Source organism: Erythrolamprus reginae, chromosome 2 (assembly GCF_031021105.1).
Source record: "Erythrolamprus reginae isolate rEryReg1 chromosome 2, rEryReg1.hap1, whole genome shotgun sequence".
In the NCBI taxonomy this organism is placed as follows: domain Eukaryota; kingdom Metazoa; phylum Chordata; class Lepidosauria; order Squamata; family Dipsadidae; genus Erythrolamprus; species Erythrolamprus reginae.
Genome location: NC_091951.1, coordinates 73,575,641 through 73,599,274, shown reverse-complemented (window position 1 = coordinate 73,599,274; position 23,634 = coordinate 73,575,641). Strand labels below are relative to the sequence as shown.

The 23,634-nt window shown below is 37.7% G+C and overlaps 1 protein-coding gene across 2 annotated transcripts in view; it reads left to right on the top strand.

Moving 5' to 3' along the window:
- Window positions 1-23,634, top strand: part of LOC139160461 (netrin-4-like) — an 89,047-nt gene that overhangs the window by 18,302 nt on the left and 47,111 nt on the right. For both annotated transcript variants that reach the window (XM_070738346.1, XM_070738345.1), the window contains one exon: window positions 19,631-19,894. In XM_070738346.1, coding sequence (XP_070594447.1) covers window positions 19,631-19,894 — 264 coding nt within the window. The remainder of the gene's footprint in view (window positions 1-19,630; window positions 19,895-23,634) is intronic.

Sequence of the window (23,634 nt, the reverse complement as noted above, 5' to 3'; positions counted from 1 at the left end):
TATAGCAGAGAAAGGACCTAAGGTAAAAATTTCCATTGTGTTTCGTGTTTAAAACCAGAAGATCGTGAAAGTTCTAAGTAAAAGTCTTTTTTTCTTCAGGGCGAAAGTGAAAGTTTTTCCCTGTTTAAACTCATCCGCAAATAACAGCCGGACCTAATTTTTTTTACTTTTACTTTTCCATCTTGAACGTGAACTTTGGAACCTATAAAATAATTTTCTGACTTTATGGTTTAACAAAATAACTTAAATTTGACATGACTATTTAGAAAATTTTAACTGCTAAAGGAAATTCCTAGTGATGATCAGAATTTGTTGTTGATAGACTCTCAAAATCATAATGTTCTGGGCTTAATTTTTGAAGCGGAGGAACACAGTCTTGCTGCCTTTTTTTCTTTCCTGCTGCTCTTTTTCACAACATGAAATAACTTAATAACTATGAACTAAATGGAATCTAGAAGAGATTGAAATCACTTCTTTTTTGGATTACTTATTGTTGGATTAATCTATTTGGATTACTTGCTGAGCCTTTTGGATTATTTGCTGACACCTTTTGGATTATTTGCTGAGAATTCTTTTGTTTAACATCTGCCTGCTGCACGGAAATTAACTTGACTCCATCTTGGGATCTGTTTCTTTGTTCCTGTCTTGAATTTGGAAAATAAACTGACTTCATTTTGAATACAAGCAAGCCTTGGATTTGTCTTACTCCTTGAATTTTGAATTGAAATTAAATATAACTTCACCCTTTGAGACTTGGATCTCCATCTCTACTTCCTAGCAAAATTACAGGATTTATAAGAAGAACTTAAGTATATAATACTGTTATTGTGTCTTTGAATAATTATTTGTTTTCTTCCTGATTTTCCTTTGACTTTCTTCCCTACTCTTGGGTATTTTTATTATTAGAAGAAGTTTGGTTTGAACTATATGCATTGTTAATAACCCTTGGGTTCCTGCTCTATTTTAAATAGTTGAATTAAAATATTACCCTCCCTCTTTTTCCTTTTGAACAACTCTTTTCACTTTATTTTTTTTCCCCTTCTCCCTTTCCTTCCCTCCTCCCAAAGTTTCCCCTCCAATTCTTTTCTTTTTGTTTTCTACATATAGTTGATATTCCTTCCCTTCCTTTATTTCTTGCCTTTCTTTTACTTGAAAAGGTTAATACCTGTTCTTTTCTCCTGTGGCATTAAATAATAATATTTTTTTTTCTTCTTTTTTGAATTTTGTCATTAATTGAATTGCTATTGAATTGGTATAGTTATATTATAAGGGAATTTCTCTTTTTAACAAAATACACTGAACAGATTTGGAATTTATAGTAATTTTTTTCTTTTTCACTATATATAAAATTGAAACTAATTTTAAAATTTGAAATAGTGGATTCTAATTTGATAATGTCCCATACCTCAACCCTTGTTAAAACAGCAAAAAAACAAACTACACCAACTACCCTCTCTCCACAAGTGTCACCGCATTCTTCTCCCTCGCATCAGGTGTTAACCATGTCTACCAAAGATAAAGACAAAGACAAAACAATGCAGTCCAACCTTGCAACTATACACGAGACTTTGAATACTTTGAAGGACTTCATGGTTAAATCACAAGAAGACGCCACTCAACAAAGAGAGGCCATAAAGGAGGAGGCAACACAACAAAGAGAAGCCATAAAGGAGGAGGCAACACAACAAAGAGAAGCCATAAAAGCTGACTTGGCAGAATTTAAAGTGGAGATGGCCCAAATGAAAGCTGATATGGGCGAGATGAAAGACCAGATAAAGCAGATCCAACAAACACTCCAAGAAAGTGATGACCGAGTTAAAAAAGTTGAAGAGCAATCTGATAAAAATGAGAAAAGAATGGATTATCTCGAAGGGAGAGCTGATGAGAGATACAGAAGATATGATGAATCTATCATCCAGCTGGAGATGCAACGAGCTTCGTACGGACTTCGATTTCAGAATATAAAAGAGGAAAAAGATGAAGACTTAAAAATGACTATGGCGGAAATTATTGGAGCTATACTTCAAGAGGACCCTATAGCCTTACAGAGAGAAATCGATGAAGTATACAGAATCTCGAATAGCTATATCCGTCGACACAACCTCCCAAGAGAGATACATATTAAGTTTACAAGAAAGGCGTTGCGAGATGAGATACTTCATTATTCAAGAAACTCCCCGCCCCAACGACAGGGAGTAGAAATAAAGATACTAAAACAAGTTCCAAGAAGTGTCAGAGAAAACAGAAGAGATTATCACTTTCTAACTAAAATTTTGATCAAAGAAAATATCACTTACCGTTGGCTTATTCCACAAGGACTTTCTCTGACATGGCGTTCTACAAGGTACAAATTGGAAAACGTAGAACAAGCCATGTACTTTCTCGAAAAGAGTGGCATTGGCCACTCCGATTACGCAAGTAAGCAACAAGTGGTCCAACTACAACCAGCTCAACAGCAACCAGGGGAAAAATTACCAACTCAGCAAGAAGAAGATCTGGGGGCTACTGCTCAAGTAATAGAGCAGGACCAAGATCCTAGAAGAGTTCAACCTCAGCGAGAAACCAAAAAACCCATTAAATGACAACAAATAAAGACTTAAAAATCTTTTCCGTAAATGTCAATGGACTTAACGAACCAAGAAAAAGGAAGCAAATTTTTTCTAAAATTAGAAATCAAAATGTTCAGATTGCAACATTACAAGAAGTTCATATTAAAAAAGATAACCAAAAATTACTGTTGAATCCCAAAATTGGAAAAATGTACGCTGCATTAGCAGACCAAAAAAAAAGAGGTGTAGTGATGTATGTTAAGAATTCTATAAATTCCAAACAAATATATAAGGATAAAGAGGGTAGGATACTGATTGTACAAGTTGATATTGAACCTAGACCTCTAGTGGTTGTTTCTATTTATGCTCCCAATGAAGACCAAATGACATTTTATAAAAATTTACACCAAATAATAATAGATTTAGCTATTGACAATGTATTGATAATAGGTGACTTCAATGCTATCGCGAATAGACAATTAGACCATTCAGGAGGGGGAGGTAGTAAAAAAAGGGGAAAAGGTAAAAAAACAAGAAGGAATTTGCTACCTAGCACTTTTCAAAAAATGAAAGCGGAATTATTACTAAGCGACATTTGGAGGGAAAGACACCCTCACAAAAGGCAATTTACCTTCTACTCCAACCCTCACAAAATTTGGACCAGAATTGACATGTTATGGGCACCAAAACCGGTGGCAGAACAAATAAGAGAGGTCGAGATAGACGTTAATACATGGGCTGATCACAACCCAATAGTGGTCTATATGACGATGAATAATAAACAGAACAACTGGCGGATGAATAGGTATATATTAAATGATAAGAAGTATAAGGATTGGATTGAAAAGGAATTAAAAATATTTTTTGAAATTAATAAAACATCAGACACTACTCCACAGAATTTATGGGACACAGTCAAAGCGTATATAAGAGGTTTAACAATATCCTATACAGCAAAACATAATAAGGAAAAGAAATTAGAGTACTTACAATTAACAAATGAACTAAAACAATTAGAATCCTTATCGCAGCAACACATTAAGAACAGAGATCTAAAGACAGAAATAAATGTAATTAAACATAAAATTAGAGTTATAGAACAAAACCAATTAACTGAAAAGATCAAAAGAGCAAAGCAACAATATTTTGAACACGCAAATAAACCCGGCAGATGGCTAGCGTATAAACTTAGAAAACAGAGTCAATCAAAATTAATCCAAAAATTAGAAGATAAAGACGGTATAATAAAATATGATACAGAAGGTAAGGCAGACATTGTGTATAATTTTTATAAAGAGTTATATGCTAAAGATCATGTTACTGAAGATGAAGTTTTTAACTATCTAAAGGCTTCAAATTTACCACAAATAACAGAAGACCAACAGGCCACCATGGATGGACCAATAACAATGGAGGAACTCCTAACAACAATTAAAAAACAGAAAAGCAATAAGGCCACAGGCCCAGATGCCATACCTGCAGAATGGTACAAGATAGACAATGAAACAATAAGAAACCATATGTTAGAAACTTTTAATTTATGTAGACTTGAGGGAAAAATCCCTAAATCTTGGTCAGAATCACTGACAACCTTAATACATAAACAGGGTACAGAACCAGAAAAAATTAAAAACTATAGGCCTATATCACTATTAAATGTAGACTATAAGATTTTTATTGCCATTTATGCAGAGAGACTTAAAAGAGTTATAAATGGAATAATACACCAAGACCAAAATGGGTTTCTTCCAGGGAGACAAATTAAAAATAATATTAGAACTGTAATAAATATACTAGAGTACTATGAACAACACCCAGACAAGACGGCATCTCTAATGTTTCTAGATGCTCAAAAGGCCTTCGACAACGTTAATTGGATATTTATAAAAATGCAATTAAATAAAATGAGATTTGGTCCAAAATTTGTTAACCTAATAGATACCATATATTCAAAACAAACAACGAATATAATACTGAATAGCAGTCAATTACCAACACTTGACATAAACAAGGGAGTTCGCCAAGGATGCCCTATATCACCATTGTTATTTATTATGACCCTTGAAACTTTATTAATTAAAATAAGAGCGGACCCTAAAATAAAAGGTTTAACCGTAGGAGATGAAACCTATAAACTCCAGGCCTTTGCAGATGATCTAATGTTTATAATTGAAGAACCGATTACAACAGTTCCTACTTTACTACAAACCATTGAACAATATGGAAACGTAGCAGGTTTAAAGATAAATAAAAGCAAAACACATTACTTGACCAAAAATATGAATAAAACACTAGAAACTAAATTAGAAAGTATTTCTGGAATAAAGACTGCAAAAAAGGTAAAATATTTAGGAATAAATTTAACAGCGAAAACAATAACATTAAAAAATGATAATTATATGAAATTAATAGCAGAAATTAAAAAAGACTTAGCAATGTGGAATAATTTGAAAATATCTTTTTTAGGAAGAATTGCAACAATTAAGATGAACATTTTACCCAAGGTTTTATTCCTTTTTCAGGTAATACCAATAAACCCAGGGGGAATCTTTTTAAAAACTTTAACAAACTTAGTTAAAAAATTTATATGGCAAGGCAAAAAAGCAAGGATAAAAATGAATTGTTTAGAAGATATTAAAGAAAGAGGAGGATTTGGCCTTCCAAATTGGAAACTATATTATCAGGCCGCTGCATTAACATGGCTTAGAGATTGGATAATCTTAGATAATAAAAGAACACTTGACCTAGAAGGACATGATTTAATGCTTGGATGGCATGCATTTTTATGGTATGATAAGGACAAAAACCATTCATATTTTAAAAGGCATACATTAAGGAAATACTTATTAGAAGTATGGAAAGACATAAAGAAAAATCATTTTTTAAGTATCCCAGATTGGCTAGCTCCTTTAGAAGCAATAACGCATCCAAAGTCTATAAAGGACAAGAAAATAACTTATAGATATAAAGAACTATTAAATGATCAGATGAAGCTTAAATCTAGAATTGAACTACAAGAAGAAGGGATAATAATAGATTGGTGGCACTACGCCCAGATCCGATCTAGATATCAGAAGGATAAAACTCTTTACATTTTTAATAAAAGTAAGAATCCTTTAACTACTTTAATTACCACTAATTCAACAAAAATGATAGGGAAAATATATAAATTACTTATCGCTCATAAAAATATAGAGTTGACTTTAAAAGATACTATGATAAGATGGTGTAGAAATATTGGCAAGGAAATAGATATAGACACATGGGAGAAAGTGTGGATTAATAATTGGAAAATGACTAAATCAGTTTCCCTAAAAGAAAACCAAATCAAAATGTTTTATAGATGGCATCTCCCACCAAATAGGATAGCAAAAATGTTTCCCAAAACATCCCCAATATGCTGGAAATGTAAGAAGGATATAGGAACTTATTATCATCAATGGTGGACATGTGGCAAAGCAAAAATATATTGGAAGATGATTGAAAAAATATTAAAAGAAATAATAAAGCAAGATATAGATAATACCCCGGAATTTTACTTACTAGGTGTCACAAATCAGACCTACAAGAAAGAAATTTTTTATTTAATTATACACATATTAACTGCGGCTAGAATAATATATGCGCAAAATTGGAAAGGGGAGGAAATCCCCAAGGAAGAAGAGGTCATAGCTAAAATATTAGATTGCGCTGAAATGGATATGATGACAAGAAGATTAAACGATCAAGAGGATACTAAATTTTATGAAACATGGAACAATGTTTATAAATGGATAGATAAGAAAAAATAAGATATATCTTTAGTTGTTGTTTTTTTTGTATTAGTTTTTACCTAGGTGATAATAATATTAATATTAGTTTAAAAGGACTTTTTGACGATTATGATATAGTAGTGTATGTATAAGTATAAGCAACATACCAAGATCTTCGATGTATAATAGTTGAATTTAGTTTTACTGTTTGGATTGAAGGTTTGACACTATTTTACTATAGTAATTAGGATTATATTAAAGGTATTTTTTGGTAATTATGTTATACTAACCCTACCTAACACCCACATTAAGATTTGTAAAACTTTAACTCAAATTTATTAACTTTTTTTTTTCTATAATAGTTAACATATATTTAATTATGTATTCTTTTTCTATATTTGAATGTATACTTTCATAAGAAGCGGGGGAAATACACCCCCACTTTATGTTTATTGTTTGTATGTATTTGTTTGTTTTTATGAAAAATAATAAAAAAATTGAAAAAAAAAATCCAATAAATCTAATCTAATCTAATCTCCGGAGGGATGGGGAAGGGCGTTTTTATCCTCCCCCACCCTTTGGAAGGGAAGCCTTTGGAGCCTAGGGAGGGTAAAATGTGAGCCTACTGGGCCCACCAGAAGTTGGGAAATAAACAGTTTCCGGCTTCCAGAGGGCCTCCATGGGGTGGGAGAAACTGTTTTTGCCCTCCCCAGGCATTGTATTATGGATGTGTGCACTTGCGCATGTGCGATAGAGCACGTGAATGCTCTTTCGGCACCCGAGGAAGAAAAGGTTCACCATCACTGTCTTAGACCATTGGTGTACTGTATAAGCTTTCTTCTCCACCCCACTCCCCCAAGCTAAGTTCATTTGAGTTAACTAGTTCAAATCTCAGCGCAGTTGGCAAGCAATGAATGTGATGAATTACTCTGCAGTGGCAATGTGTGCATGCACGTGTTTGTGTGTGAAGTGACCTTGATAATTTACTGTCTCAGCTGTTCACGCCACATGATTAGTACAGTGACCTTCAGAAAATACACTTGCTACTGTGCGAAAGCAAATTGGCAGAGCAATTAGTTGTTTACATACGGCCATTTTGTGTTGGATCTTTATGTCCATTGGAGAAAGCCATTCTCTAAAGCAGTGTTTCCCAACCTTGGCAACTTGAAGATATTTGGACTTCAACTCCCAGAATTCCCCAGCAAACGCTGGCTGGGAAATTCTGGGAGTTGAAGTCCAAATATCTTCAAGTTGCCAAGGTTGGGAAACACTGCTCTAAAGAACGGTTAAATATATCTGAAAAAAATGTATAAATATGTCTAAAAGCAGTCCAGGCAAGGGCTAATTTGCCGTAGCACTTTTGTTAAGATGTAGTGGAAATATTTAGACAGAAACGAAGATCAATGCTAGTGCATTTTAAAAACTTCAGAAAGTAAATGCATTGTGATCAGCATTAACTTTAGAAAAAAAACCTTACAAGCAAAGATATTAAAAGGGCATTAGAACAAACATGAAAATCCCACTTCGTTTTTTGTGTTGCAGTGGTGAAGATGTTGAGCTGACCCCAGAAAGTTTTAAATTCTAACTCACCTGCAGACATCATTATGTGGCTTTGGGCCAATCACCCTCTTTTACTCCAATTTCAAGCGGTAAAATAGACCACCTTGAGCTCCTCTACAGTGGGTGGGATAAAAATCTAGAAATGCATTTTAAAAATGCATATGTAATCTAAGGTCAAATAAATAAAAAAACAACCTGTACATATTATTTGCATTTGAAATGCCATTTGTATGTATGTATGTGTATGCACTCACACATAGCTGTCGATGTAGTCAAATACCTCCACCAAAGTTTAGAAGGCAAAATAGAAAAGGGTGTGTGTGTTTGTGTAAGAGAGATTTTAGAACAACTCCTGTTGAGCTAGAAACAAATTGCTGCTGCTGACCTCGGATAATGGTGTGAGGTATTCTGGAGTGCTCAAAAAACCTGTGTAGAATTAGGGTTATATAATAAACATTTCCACTAATTCTTCTAGAACGGGTATCAAAAGTTATTTCATTGAGGGCTGCATCAGGTTTCTGTTTCACGGATGGGGTGGGGGAGCGAAGCTACCGTGGGCATGACCAGCTTGACATAATTAATTGAGACTGTTTTCTGCCATGATGGCCTCCTACAGTTCTCTGCCAGGAAAGGAACTCGGTGGGCCATGCACAGGGCTGTAGGAGGCCATTATGCCCCCAAATGGGGACCACATGGTCCTCCTGAGCTCCATTTTTGCTGGCAGAAGATTGCAAGAGGCAATTTCGGACAAAAACGAAGTCTGGGAGAGCTGCAGTAGGCCCTCCTGAGCTCCGTTTTCACTAGCAGAGGCAGAACGGGCTGGTCTTTTGCTGTTAAAAGGTCGGCCCCGCAGGCCAGATCTAAACACCCTGTGTGCTGGATCCAGCCTTGAATTTGAGACCCCTGCTCTAGAACAGTGTTTCCCAACCTTGGCAACTTGAAGATATCTGGACTTCAACTCCCAGAATTCCCCAGCCAACATTTGCTGGCTGGGGAATTCTGGGAGTTGAAGTCCAAATATCTTCAAGTTGCCAAGGTTGGGAAACACTGCTCTAGAGAAATCTGTTAGAGATATACCAATCAGTCTAAAACCATCCAATAATGACACGGAGGGATGACCTGGATGGACAATAATGGAGAAATGATTGTCTATATCAGGGGTCCCCAACCACTGGGCCGCGGACCAGTACCGGGCCGCGGGGCATGTTGCACCGGTCCATGGAGTCAGCAGCTGCCGGCCCTCATGCCGCCACCCCCCTCCCTCCAGCGCTTCGCCTCCCGCCGGGCAAGAGGCCTCGGGAGGCAGGTTCTGCCGGCCACAGGACGATGGATGGGACAGAGGGGCGGGAAGGACCGAGAAGCTCAAGCCTCTTTTGGCTTCTGCCACGGGGCGCTTTTGCGTTTTTGGCTGGGGGGAGGCAGGAGGGCCAGCCTGACCCCCTCTCTCCAGCGCTTAGCTCCCGCTGGGCAAGAGGGCTTGGGAGGCAGGTTCTGCCGGCCACAGGACGATGGCGGGAAAGAGGGGCGGGGAGGACCAGCACCCCCATGCTTAATCCCGCCCCAACCACGCCCCTTTCCGCCCCCACTGGGCCATAGAAAAATTGTCTTGCTGAAACTGGTCCCTGGTGGAAAAAACGTTGGGGACCACTGGTCTATATCAGTATTGGCAATCCTTTTTGGCACCGAGTTCACTTGCATGTCAGAAACCGGAAGAGCAGTGGCATGGTGCCCAGGCACATGCTAGGAAGAGGATCTTTTGGTTTCTGGAGTGTCATGTGCACCGGCCACCTTACAGTTCTTACAGTTTCTGGCGTGCATGCGTGCGTGAAGATCAGACGACTGGTGTAAATGCAACAGCCGGAAAGCAGAAGATCATCTTCCCAGCGTGCCCATGCACACTGGGCAGCTGCTCTTCCAGTTTCCAGTGCCCCTGTGTATGTCAACACCAGCTGGCCAGTGTGTCAGAACTCAGAAGAGCAATGGGTAACGGCTCACATGCCCAGAGACATGGCTCTGTGTGCCAATTCCAGGATGTGTGCCATAGGTCTATAGGTCATTACTAGTTTGTTTTTGAATGTAGTACTTTCAATAATTAAAAGAGAGTGAAAGAATACTCATAATGGATCATTTTGAATTAAACTACCATTAAACGTAAACATATAACACATGTTTATTATTCAATGTGTTATTGTTTTGAGAAACGGTTACTGAAACAGTACATTATGGTCTGGTGGAATTAATAATATAAGCAGACCATCACAATTTGCTAACTCAAACATGTATTTTATAAACATTAGGAGTTTAAGTTGGCTTTCACCATCTCATGAGCATGTGTCTCTTTTTTTGGGGGAAAAAGAGAGCCAGTTTGATGTGGTGAAAGTGTTAGCCTAGAAACTGGGAGACCGTGAATTCTACCTTTGCCTTAGGCATGAAAAGCTGGCTGGGTGACTGAGGGCACGTCGTGCTTTCTCAGCCCAATTTACCTCACAGTTTTATAGTTGTGGGGAAAAGAGGAGGAGGAGGAAGAAACATGTATGTTCACCATCTTGAGTTATTTACAAAAAATAATTAAAACATTACTAAAAATATCTAAAAAGCTATGTGTCCATTTCTTGCCTGCCTTTTAGGGGCATTGATTCCATTCGGAACAGCTGGAGAAAAAGATTAGGTTTTCAAATTCTGTCTTTGACTTGCACACATTCAGATGGTGTAATGATAAGACATATGGAGTATACATTCATATATATTCATTTGTATATGTACCGTATATTTTGGAGCATAAGATGTGCCGGAGTATAAGATGCACCTTAGTTTTTGGGGAGGAAAATAGGGGAAAGAATCTGCTTACCAGATTTTCATCTGGCTACCATCTTTAGTCTGCTCAGCTTCAGCACATTATTTTATCCCCTGGTTAGAGCTTTAAAAAAAACCTTATTCGGAGAGAGTAACAATGAAAGAGCTTGCAAACCAGTAAGAGCTGGGAATATCATTAGCACCTGGAAAGAAACATTCAGAGCAAGTAGAGCAATGGAAAAAAAACTGCAAAGACTTAGGGCTTGGAAAACATTCTTTGCAGAGAGTAACAATGAAAGAGCTTGCAAGCCAGTAAGAGCTGGGAACGTTTTTAGCACCTAGTTAGGGCTGGAAAGAAACATTCAGAGCAAATAGAACAATGGGGGAAAAAAACCTGCAAAGACTTAGGGCTTAGAAAATATAATTTGCAGAGAGAAACAATGAAAGAGCCTGCAAGGTAAGAGCTAGGAAGATCGTTAGCAGCTAGTTTGGGCTGGGAAAAAAAAGCTACATTCAGAGTATAAGATGCACCCAAATTATCAGCCTCTTTTAGGGAGGAAAAAAGTGTGAAAAATATGGTATATAATGGACTCATAGTGCAACTAGGATTGGCACGGGTGAAATGTTCCCAGTTTGCTCATGCCTGTCAGTCGTCGGAGAGCCATTCGCGAAGGGAGCATGAGGCTCCACCCGCCACTTGGGTTCTTTTACCCTCTGTGCATGCACAGAATGCTTTGCGCATACACAGAGGGTAAAAGAACCCAAATGGCGGCATCTGGGCAGGTGGGTGGAGCCTCTTGCTCCCTTCGCAACTGGCTCTCTGACGGCTGACAGGCACAAGCGAGCCGGGAGCATTTCACCTTTGGATTGGAAAGATCTAATCATTTGAATGCCACCCATTTTTATATACCCAGTAAAAACAATGGGAAAATACTAGAAAGGAGAAAAACGATTCTGTTTTAAGGAATTTTGATTTCCCTTTTTCACCAAGGACATGCTGATGGAAAAATGGGGGGAAATATAAGAAACACTTCAGCTCATACAGGATACATTTCCCCTCCACTATTCTGATAATAATAATTTAATAATTTATTAGATTTGTATGCCGCCCCTCTCCGAAGAGTAATGGCTTAAGAAAGCTGCAGTTCTCCTGTTGCTTATGACCTATAGCAGGTGTTGGATAAAATACATCTCAGACTTCAGACTGAGATATCGGATTGTAAGAACTTCAATTCTTGACATTGAGGTTAAAGAATCACAACCTGGGGCCATGCATGACAGGAAATACAAAACCAGAGACATTGTCCCTAGGATAAAGCTGACCTCTGAGAAAGATAAAATAAGAACAGGATGGCAAAATGTCAGTTGCTGGAAATAAATTTGGGAGAGAGAGAGAGAACATTGTTTTCTTGATTGTTGTCAGCTTCAACTTTTATAAAGCTTCAGGGACATCCAGATTTCTGTAAGTTAAAGGTCAGGGACAGAGATACCAATATTCTATGAATTGCTGTTGTGAGTTTGAAAACAAAAGCTTTTGGGGTATAAGAATGAAAATTCCAGCAATATAACCCATCTTCCCCACCACCACTCCAGCATCATTCTGATTATAACAGACAGGGTGTAGAGTGCCTTTTTAAAAATGTGAGTCTGGGAATGTCTACAATAATGTAAACATATGCTTTTGTTCTATTAATCTTGAAAAGAGGCAACCAATAATTGTTATAGTTAACATGGAACTGAAGCTACAATGGACTCCTATTGCATCTGAAGCTAAGCTTTTAGCTTGCCTGAATTGGACTCTTTACCAGGCCCATCTGTTCAGGAAGAAACTTGGAAGTCCACATATTGATTGATTGATTGATTGATTGATTGAGTGAGTGAGTGAGTTAGTTAGTTAGTTAGTCCAATACATAATGTTGGTATCATAGGATATAATCATAGTAAAAATATCCATCAATATTGAGGAATAGACCAGGGAATAATTCATGATTGGTAATAACTTAATAAATCCCAATTATAATTAATGAATACTAATTAGTAAAATCCCAGAAATCAATCCAAGCTCCACGGCTTAAACCAAATTAATCACGTAACTTCAGTCAACCAAATAGCTTAATCTTCCATGGCTGGGAACAATCTATCATTATTGATCATTATTGTTATGAAATGACTTATAGGCAATACATATACTGACAAAAGCAACAGAAATGTAGGCCACTGCCCTATCCGGGAGTGAGGCCCGGCACATTCTATCATCTAATCTCCTTATGGGCAAACCAATGGAAGAATAGAAGTTAAAGACATAGGAATAGTGCGGAAGAGATAATAGAGTTCATAAACATATACATGTAGCTAGTAGAAATATAAGAGAAATATATATAAATGTTGTGGTTAGCTCTGGCCCAGCTCCTGCCCCAAGGACTGTGGATGTGGGGGAGACATCCACATGCTGCAGGCCTGTTTCCCCCCCCCCGGTGGAATCTGATGATGAAGGCTCCTCTGACCAAGAAGATATAGGTGACAGGGAGGAGGAGAGTGTGGCAGACAGCTCAGAAGGAGATCAATTATCTAGCTCCTCCTTGGATTCAGAATAAGAGTTAATGATACAGCCAGGCATGCGGAGAGCGATGCATAGGCAACAACAACTGAGAGATTATTATCAAAGAAAATGAGGCCACCTGTGATTGGGTGGGGCTGTGGCAATTAGTGAGGCTGCTATAAATAACAGCCTGTGGGTTTGGCCATTGTGGAGGATTACCTGATCGTTTGGTGTGTTTCATGACTGCTTTCCTGACTTTGACTTTGTGTGCTGATTTTTCCCTGCTTTGAAACTAAACCAGAGCAAAGTGTGTTTCACTTTGTGAAAGAAGGACTTTGAATTGCCTCACAGCTGCAAGCTAAGTATCTCAGAACTGATAAGGGACTTGTATAATTTACCAGTTTCTTTGGAGACAAGTGCTCTTTGCTATACCAAAAGAGGGCTTAGTTTAACTGAATTTTCATTGTAAAGAACATTGTTTTGAATTTTCAAACGTGTGTGTGTCTGAAATTTGTACCTGTGAATTTTTGGGAGGATTCTACCAGAGAGCCCGACAGAACATATAACAATATACATAAGGGCGGCATACAAGTCTAATAAATAATAATAATAATATAATATAATATAATATAATATAATATAATATAATATAATATAATATAATATAATATAATATATATAAGAGAAGTATACTTAACAATAGGTGAGGAAAAGTTTAGATGTGATGAGTCTAGCTGCTTCAAACACAAGAGAAACCACCTTGAGGGACTACAAAACCAAAAGTGGTCATGCACATTTTTAAGTGAGCCAGCTGAGAAACCAGATCATAGCAAATTAGTCTGCCTTGAATGGTATTCCCCTGGGCGCTTGCCCAATGCCTCTGGTTGTTATGAGTCATGGACATTCCTGCCTTTCCTTTCGGGACTCGTTTTTACAGTTGACCACTGCTCTTTTCCAGTCAGAAACATTTGGCATGTTTTTGCTCTCAGTGGTTCTCTTTCAGGAAGATGCCACAAATGAATCAGCAAACCCCACTTTAATACAGAAGACCGAACTGTAAAAGAAGGAAAGGAAGATCCCATTGGAATAAGGCCAACTTTGCTATTAGAGAGGATAAAGTAGCTGCTTGGAGTGATGTGAGAGTTAATTCTCAGGCTGATAAGACCGACAGTTACAAAAACAGTCAACAGCTGCATATCCCCCCTCTCCTTAGCAAAAGACCCTCCTTTCCACCATGTGTGTGAGAGAGAATTTGAGTGAGTGACTTTGTCTCTTTCAATAATAAGGTGCTTGATGGAATTCTTTTGTTGTCTCCTTAACCTTTCCTTCTTGTAAATGTCACCAGTCAGAGCTCTTGGACGTGTATTTCCTGCTAAGCTGTGAGGTATTTATGGGAGGCCAAGGGGTGAATAGCAAAATATGTAGATGCAGATATGAATGGTTGGTTTGCATTGAAGCATGGCAATGGGATGCTTCCCTATTTTTTCATCTTCCCAGTTTATACTGGATGCCTGTGGCTATGATGAGGAGAGAAAGTGGTATATACAAGGGTCGCCCAGAAAGTAATGCACCACGGGGAGGGGGGGGTTCTCAGCCTACAGTAATGATACGAATGCAAATGCAGTTTCTGCTGCAGCATGAAGGCAAACTGCCCTCCCCCAGTGGGTCAACCTCTAGGGAGGCACAGAATGCCATGATTGCCACATCAAAATGAAGCAACGGAGAGAATTTTCTCAATGAGACGACCTCGATTGAATCAAGATCTCTCCTTTTATTGTATTTCACTTTTCCTGACGTGGTACAGAATAACCAATTCGCGAACGCCACATACATTAAGCCATCCTCCAACTACCATTCACTCATGCACTGTGTAAGGCAACCTCCTCGTGACTTCCCTATAGATAATTAACGGAAGCTCCATTCTTTACCTTTTCCTGCATTGTGTGTTTACTGGTGATTAGCAAAGGAATGAGAGTAAGGCATATATTTCCTTAGCTATACGTTTTCTTCATGCTGTATATCAAGTTAATTATTTTCCATGTGGTCATGGATTCTGCAGCTTGCTTACTCAGCCTGCACTTTGCTTCCTTTCAATAGAGGAAGAATAAGGTTTATACAGCACCCATTAGGCTAAAACATCACCTTCAGCAATATTCCATCCCAAAGTTCAGTGCCTAAAAACCTATGATTACAACAGCAGCAGTGTTTTGAAATGGCGTCTGTAAGTGATGTACATTACAAGCAATGTGTCGTCATTGAATTTCTCACTGCGGAGAAAGAAACTGTTGGGAACATTCACAAACGTTTGTGTACAGTTTATGGAGAATCCACAGTCGACAGAAGTACGGTTAGTCACTGGATACAGAGGCCATTAGAAGATAGTTCGGCAGAGCTCCAAGGCTTTGTGATCAGAACAAGGAGTGGTACCGACAGGGCATACACGCCTTTGTGTATCACTGGAGGAAAACCATAGAACGGGATGGAGATTGTGTAGAAAAATAGGGAATGTAGAAGAAACATCATTATTTCTTGTGTGTAAGTTTCATTGTGTTCATTAAATAATTGTTGAAGAAAAAAATGGTGGTGTATTACTTTCTGGGCGACCCTCGTAAGAAATGGCAGAAAAATCATGAGATCAGGATGAAGATTTTTTTGCTCTTCTGTTCTTACTTTCCCTCCATTTCTTTCTGGTAAATTACTTTCAGAGAGAGGCCTTTGAAATAACATGGGAAGAAACATGGATGAAACACTGGTGGTCTGGCTGCTGTCAAAAAGGAAACTGGTCAAGTGTGCAAGCCAGGTGGAAATAGAATTGGTTTAGGGGTGAAATTCCAGCAGGTTCTGACAGGTTCTGAAGAACCAGTAGCGGAAATTTTTGAGTAGTTTGAGTAGTAATAAAAAAGAAGGGATTTTTTTTCTATTTTATTTTATTTATTTTATTTATTTTATTTATTTTATTTTATTTTATTATTTTATTTTATTTTATTTTATTTTATTTTATTTTATTTTATTTTATTTTATTTTATTTACTTACTTACTTATTTATTTATACTTCTATGCTGCCCAGCCCTAAGGGGACTGCCGCTCAGACACTATACCTTTCCGCCCACACCGGGAAAAAATTAGAGGGAACATTGGTTTGGACCTCAGAATATTGGACTTCAGTGAAATGAAAGAGTCACAAATAAAATCATTTAGAGTTTTTTAATGCATGTTTAAACATACAGTACGTACTGCTTTTCTTTTAAAAAAAAATCAACAGTGAATTGGTGTGATCTGAAACAAATAAGCTGGTCTGTGAGTCTTTGTTTCAATTGCCCAAAACAAGGCAGGCGTGTGCATTGAGTAAACTTGGTCACTGGCCCTTGATTCCCTGGGTGGAAGGAATGCTGGGCACCTGTGCTAAACAGAATGGGCTATTTGCGCAGGGTTTCATTCATTAGGGGAATACAGGCAGCTGGCCGGAAAGAGCCTGGGTTGTTTTCTCATGCTTTCATTGATCAGGGAAAGTGCAAGCACCTGCACTGGTTACACAGGCTGGGCAAGTTGCCCATTGCCCCCATGAGCAAGAGATATCTCTGGTTTGAACCCTAGGCCATCTGCATCCGTGTCCCCTAAAGAAAGAAATGGAAAGAAAATGGAAGGGAGAGCAAGGCTAAACTCAGAGTAGCAGAAGAAATGCCTGCACTGTTGGCTTCTCTGTCATTTCTTTGTCAGGCATGGATGCTTCTGCGGTTCTCAAGTTAGACAGCTGACTTGTGTTTCCTTGACAAGGTTTATCTCCTAGGATCTTATTGCTGAATCCTGGAAATACACCCCAATTATAATTCTGGGAATGTTTAATCCTTAATCTGTAAAACAAAGCAGAAATAACTGCTACACAAAATACATTTATTTATTTATTTTATTTGTTATTTCGATTTCTAGGCCACCTTTCTCCAGAGACTCAGGGCGGCTTACACCATAAAGATAAATAACATATTTTCGGAGTATAAGACGCCCCAGAGTATAGGATGCACCTTAGTTTTGGGGAAGGAAAACAGGGAAAAGAATCTGCTTTCCGGGTATTCATTTGGCAGTTTCAGCACATTATTTTATCCCCTAGTTAGGGCTTTAAAAATGTCTTATTTGGAGAGAGAGTAACAATGAAAGAGCTTGCAAGCCAGTAAGAGCTGAGAGCATTGTTAGAACCTGGTCAGGACTGGAAAGAAATATTTTGAGCAAGTAGAGCGAAGACTTAGGGGCTTGGAAAACATTCTTAGAAGAGAATAACAATGAAGGACCTTGCAGAATGCTAAGAGCTGGGAACATTGTTAGCATCTGGTTAGGGCTAGAAAGAAACATTTGGACCAAGTTAGAGCAATAAAAAACCCTGCAAAAACAGGGATTAGAAAACATTCTTAACAGAGAGTAACAATGAGAGCTAGCAAGCAGTAAGAGCTGGAAAAATTGTTAGCACCTAGTTAGGGCTGGAAAGAAACTTAGTTGGAGCAAGTTAGAGTAATGAAAAACCCCTGCAAAGACTTAGAGCTTGGAAAACATTCTTCGCAGACAGTAATAATGAAAGAGCTTGCAGGATAAGAGCTGGAAGATTGTTAGCACCTAGTTAGGGCTGGGGGGGGGAGCTTTGAAAAAAATCTGCGTTCAGAATGTAAGACACGCCTGAATTTTCAGGCTCTTTTACGGAGGAAAAAGGTGTGTCTTATACTCTGAAAAATACGGTACATAAGATAAAGAGTAGGGAATCAAAGATTAAAACTAAGCCAATTTAAAACAAATCCATTAAACATGCTAAAATCTGATTTAACAAACCTAAAAATCCATGTCATTAAATTCATTCAATCACATTCATCCCTGTCTCTATCATAATGTGAGATCTCTCACATATCAAGTGAGAGAGCTCCAAGTACGTTTTGCTGGCATCCCAAATTGTCATTCGCGAAATTGGTCACTCTGAAACAGATTTCTTCATCGAGCGGTGTTCAGCCTGGAGACTCTGGTTCTATTATCTTGAATATTGGGCTAAAGCCCCAGTGAATTTACTGGGATATCCTCTGAAACCATATCGCCTGAACTGCTATAAAAACACTTGTGTTTTCATAAGCCACAATTGTATTTATGTGTGGGCAAGGTGGGGATGGAAGCCTTGCAAATGGCATGCCTACATCTCACGTCATGTTCCGAGTATGAAAAGGTGGCTTTAAGGTGTGATTTCATGACATACAATATGTTACATCATTCTTTCCTCATCAAGGTTTGTGATGGATGTCTGAAGCATGTTATGAAGAGACAAGACATAGGAACAGTTCAGCACCTTTACTGTTTTTACCTGGATTGCAATACGAACTGCTGGATAGCTGCAGGGAAGCTGCTTTTACGGGCTTGCTGGTAACCAATCCAGCCACTGACAGCAGTTTTTTTCTCCCGCCACTAAATTAGCCAATTAGTGGTAGCTATGCAAATCCATGCTACATACAGCTGTATGTAAGACCCCTCCCCTCTTATTTTGTGGATGATAATGCATATTAATATAGATATGTAATGATGCAGGTGGGCAGGGTGCCATGCAGTCCTGGGCCTGCGCGATTCATTAGTCCTTGGGAACTCACCAACAGTGGACATGCCGTCTGCTGCTCCATTGTCCCCATGTAGAAATATCTGCAGCTTGCCATTGGGCATGGCGGCCTTCTTTCCCGAGTCACCATTCTCCGGTCCCGGATGATGACACTGGACTCCAGCTGCTCTCGGGAGGTGTCCGCTCACCTCATCTGGTGTTAAGCATAGGGTTCTTTAGTCTCTAGTAGGAAGGGCTGGTCTTTTGTGGGGAGTTACACAATCAGGTGTTTTGGAGGCCTCTCTGGGTGAAGACTCTTGTTTTTCTTGGGTTGTAGAAGGTGCTGATTTGTCCGGCTGGCTAACCATGAGTTCCCCCAGTTGCCTTCTGAGTTGATCTATTGTCCACCACCATAATAGAGCCGAGGTGGCACAGTAGGTAGAGTGCTGGCCACTAAAGCTGACTGTAGATCTGCAGGTCAGCAGTTCAAATCTCATCACCAGCTCAAGGATGACTCAGCTTTCCGTCCTTCCAAGATGGGTAAAATGGGGACCCAGATTGTGGGGGCAATATGCTGGCTCTGTTAAAAAGTGCTATTGCTAACATGTTGTGAGCCACCCTGAGTCTGAGGAAAAGGGTGGCATTAAAAAAAAATCAATCAATCAAACAAACAAACAAATATTTGTCTGTCTTCTAGTTCTACTTGGTATGATTTTGGACCGGTGATTGAGATAATTTTAACTTTCACCCACTTGGGATCTCCTGAAAAAACTAGGTGCCAAAACTAGGTCATTTATTTCCAATGACCAGACTTGAGCAATGCTGGACTTAGGGAACAACACGTAAGTATACGTATTTATCACTATTCTCTTTCCCTTATCAGGTGATCTTCCGTGCTTTAACACCTAGTAACAAGATTGAAGATCCATATAGTCCCGAAGCACAAGCTGTCTTGAAGCTCACCAATTTGCGACTCCTTTTATTAAAGAGGCAAGAGTGTCCTTGCCAAGGCTCGGGACTGCTGGAAAAACCGCACAGATTTGCCCATTATGCCATCTATGACCTAATTGTCCGCGGCAGTTGCTTCTGTAATGGCCATGCAGAAGAATGTCAGTTTGCCAATGGGCCAGGTGTTGGCAGCAATATGGTGAGTATCAATGCTACCCTTACATTAAGCAAGAAATAAAAATGAATGCTTCTGAATCAACGATGTCTTCACTGTAGCATTGATTTTACTCCATGTAGCTAATGTTACATAGGTTTTACATCTTTCAATGTAGTTTTAATTCAATTTTAGAGGCCAAAAGGCTTTGCTTAATGGTGTTTAATTAATGCTTTTTATGTGAGAGAACAGCTACGATATGGGCATGATCTTATATTCTACCTATCACTTTTGTGCATTTGAATCTAAGAGGGCCAGTACAAAGGTTTAGTCATTCCTATTATTCAGCACACAATGAATGGAATGGAATAGAATTCTGTATTGGCCAAGTGTGATTAGCCACTACAAGGAATTTGTCTCCGGTGCATAAGCTCTCAGTGTATATAAAAACTAAAAATGATAAATCATGATCATAGTCATCATAAAAATACATTCATCATACAAATTTATAAAAAATATTTTTAAAAATGTACTGAATAATGTCCTGAGTATGTTAAGTCTTCCTTCCTTGAACAATTTTAATAACTAAATCTGCTATTGATTAATCACCATCTTTAATTCTAACTTTAGTATGAGTTCTGAAAAATCTGCAAGAAATCTGATAATAATTCCTTGGAGGTTTTGCAGGGAGGATAACTAGAACAAATTATGATTACATACTTATGGGTCCTCATAAGAAATAAATAAAAATATATCTAAAATAGAATTACAGAATGGGAGCAAAGCACATTTTAATTTTGTGATTCTTATGTAGAAAAAACCATGTGCACATTTTTTCCCCCTTAGCTTTTATCTTTCCCAGTGGAATAAACTGAGATTTAATATAAAGAGACTGGCACATGTTGACAGGATCTGGAAAATGCTGATTATAAAATAGAAGGTCCTTATAGGAATTATCTTGACTCCCCCACACATTCTTTGTGTTCAGTTTTTTCCCCCAAGGTCATAAAATTTGAATCCATTTTATATAGTTGGATCCAAAGGAGCAAACTTTACCATTCATGAATTTTTTAAAGGTATAGAACAGCACTTGAAAACCACTGAGCCGCAACTACTTTTTCCTCTAAATTTTGATATTATGATTGCAGGCATTCAATAGCATGATTTCTGGTCAACGGGGGACAGAAGAGATATGAGAGTTCTAGTCTATACACTAACATTGGCTTAGCATCCTTCAAAATGGAAGAATATTTTCTCCTGACTTTGGAAAAACATAATTCTAAGTCTAGCACATGCACAATAGGATCCCATACATTCTGTATTATCACAGAAAGCAAGAACTGAAAAGTATATGAATCTCTCCTACTCCAAATGGTGCAGTCATTACACAGTTGAAGACTATACTACAATAATACAGTATTACCCTCAAGCTTCTGTTTAAGAAACTCCGTCAAAGTCTGTCCATCTTCCTAAAATATTTTTGAATATATTTTTTATTGATTGAACATACTTTTCCTGATGACCAACTGCTTTTCGTGTGTGTGTCTTTGAGTCTATTTTGACTCCTGGCAACTGCATAAGCTCTTGACACATTTTTTTAAAATTGCCATTGCTATCCACTTCCTAGAGCTAAAAATCAGCCAGTTGGCTTGGTTCTAATGCATTATAACTTAGTTTTACTGTTTCTAGCAAAGTGCCTTTAATTCAACACCAAACTAGGTTTTTAACTTAGATCTAATTCTTAAGCCACTTGCGACTCTGAACAATGGTGTTCTATCTTTTAGATAACAGTCATTCAATTTCAGATATTTAAAAATAGTACTGTGTTTTTCCTAATTCTTCACTTCTACAACCTAATGAAAAAAAAAGAATAGACTAGATTTTTTATGGGCTAAGTGTGATTGGGCATACAAGAAATTTGTCTTGATGCATATGCTCTCAGTGTACATTAAAAAAAGGTATGTTCTTCAAGAATCATAAGGTACAACAATAGTCCAGGTGCACATAAGCAACCAAATCACATTAGGAACCAGTCAATATAAATTGTAAGGATTACAAGCAACAAAGTTACAGTCATACAGTCATTAGTGGGAGGAGATGGGTAATGGGAATGATGAGAAGATTAATAGTAGTATGCACTTAGTAAATAGTTTGACAATGTTGAGGGAATTATTTGTTTAGATACATTGACTAGTGTATATTATTTAGACTTGTCTGCCAATTTTAACAAATTGACTTGACATACAACACCTCCAACTATTCTCCTTATTTTTCTTTTTCTTCTAGGATTTTGTTTAAATCTTAAATTGTCTTCCACATGACACACTGCGTTTTGTCAGTATCCTTAAAATGTGTTGACAAGATCTAGACAAAATATTCTATATCTGGGTTGACCAATGCAGAATGGAGAGAAATTATGACAGATATTTATTTTGAGATTATAATTCTCTTTCCTTTATTTTATTTATTTATTGATTGATTGATTTTGTATGCCGCCCCTCTCCGCAGACTCGGGGCAGCTAACAACAATCATAAATCTGCCGCCAGGCATGGGGGAACTGAGATACACTTTCCCCCTAGGCCATTAAAATTTTATGCATGGTATGTCTGGATGTATGATTAGTTTTTATATAATGGGTTTTAACTGTTTTTAGTATTGGATTATACTGTTTTGTTACTGTTATTAGCCACCCCGAGTCTGCGAGGAGTGGCATACAAATCCAATAAATAAATAAATAAATAAATAAATAAATAAATAAATAAATAAATAAATAAATAAATAAATAAATAAATAAATAAATAAATAAATAAATAAATAAATAAATAAATAAATAAATAAATAAATAAATAAATAAATAAATAAATAAAACATGTAACAATCCAATTTAATAAAACAACTAAAAACCCTTATTATAAAAACCAAATATACAACAGATTTTTTTTTACAACAGATGTATTAATTTTACAAGGAAATAAAAAATTAAGAAATAAGACAAACGAAATTTACATTAATTAAAATAGCTAGAAGTTTCAAAATAACGACTGACCCATGGACCTGCCTGCCACTTTGTGGTGGGGAGGGTGGGCTTCCTGCTTAAGCAGAGGGTTGGACTAGAAGACTTCCAAAGTTCCTTCCGACCTTCTATTCCTTTCTATTTCTTCTCTTCTCTTCTCTTCTCTTCTCTTCCCTTCCCTTCCCTTCCCTTCCCTTCCCTTCCCTTCCCTTCTCTTCCCTTCTCTTCTCTTCACAAAGGGAGTCGTGAACTGTGATGAAAACTTCCCATTGAAACATCTGCAAAGAAGCAACCAAGCTGAGAAGGAAGGCACCAAAGATCCCTCAGCCCAATGTGCCTATAGTTGACACCTTTCCTATACAAAGTGGTAGTACAACATTAATACAGTACAGTAAATCCTGGAGCAACAAATATCAGTGAAAACAATATGGATGCTTTAATACACGTTCCAATACTATGAGAAGAAAGCAAAGTTTTTTCCCTGAGACATATCCTTGTTTTTTCCAATTGCTTGAGAAAGTTGCCTATGTAGTTTAGGGGGCATGACCGATTTTGGAATTCTCCTGTGTAAGAGAGAAGTTTCCCATGTAGAGAGGATGTACTTGTGAAAGTAAAGAACTTCCATTTTAGAGAGCAGTTTGTGACAAACTTTTTGTTCCAGTAACAAATCTAAATGGATTTGGCTGTTTTTGTCCTAAAGCTCAGTCATCTTATTCTGGAATAATGACTTCTATTTAGGAAAAAAAGTAGGGAGGTTCAAGGATTTTATTT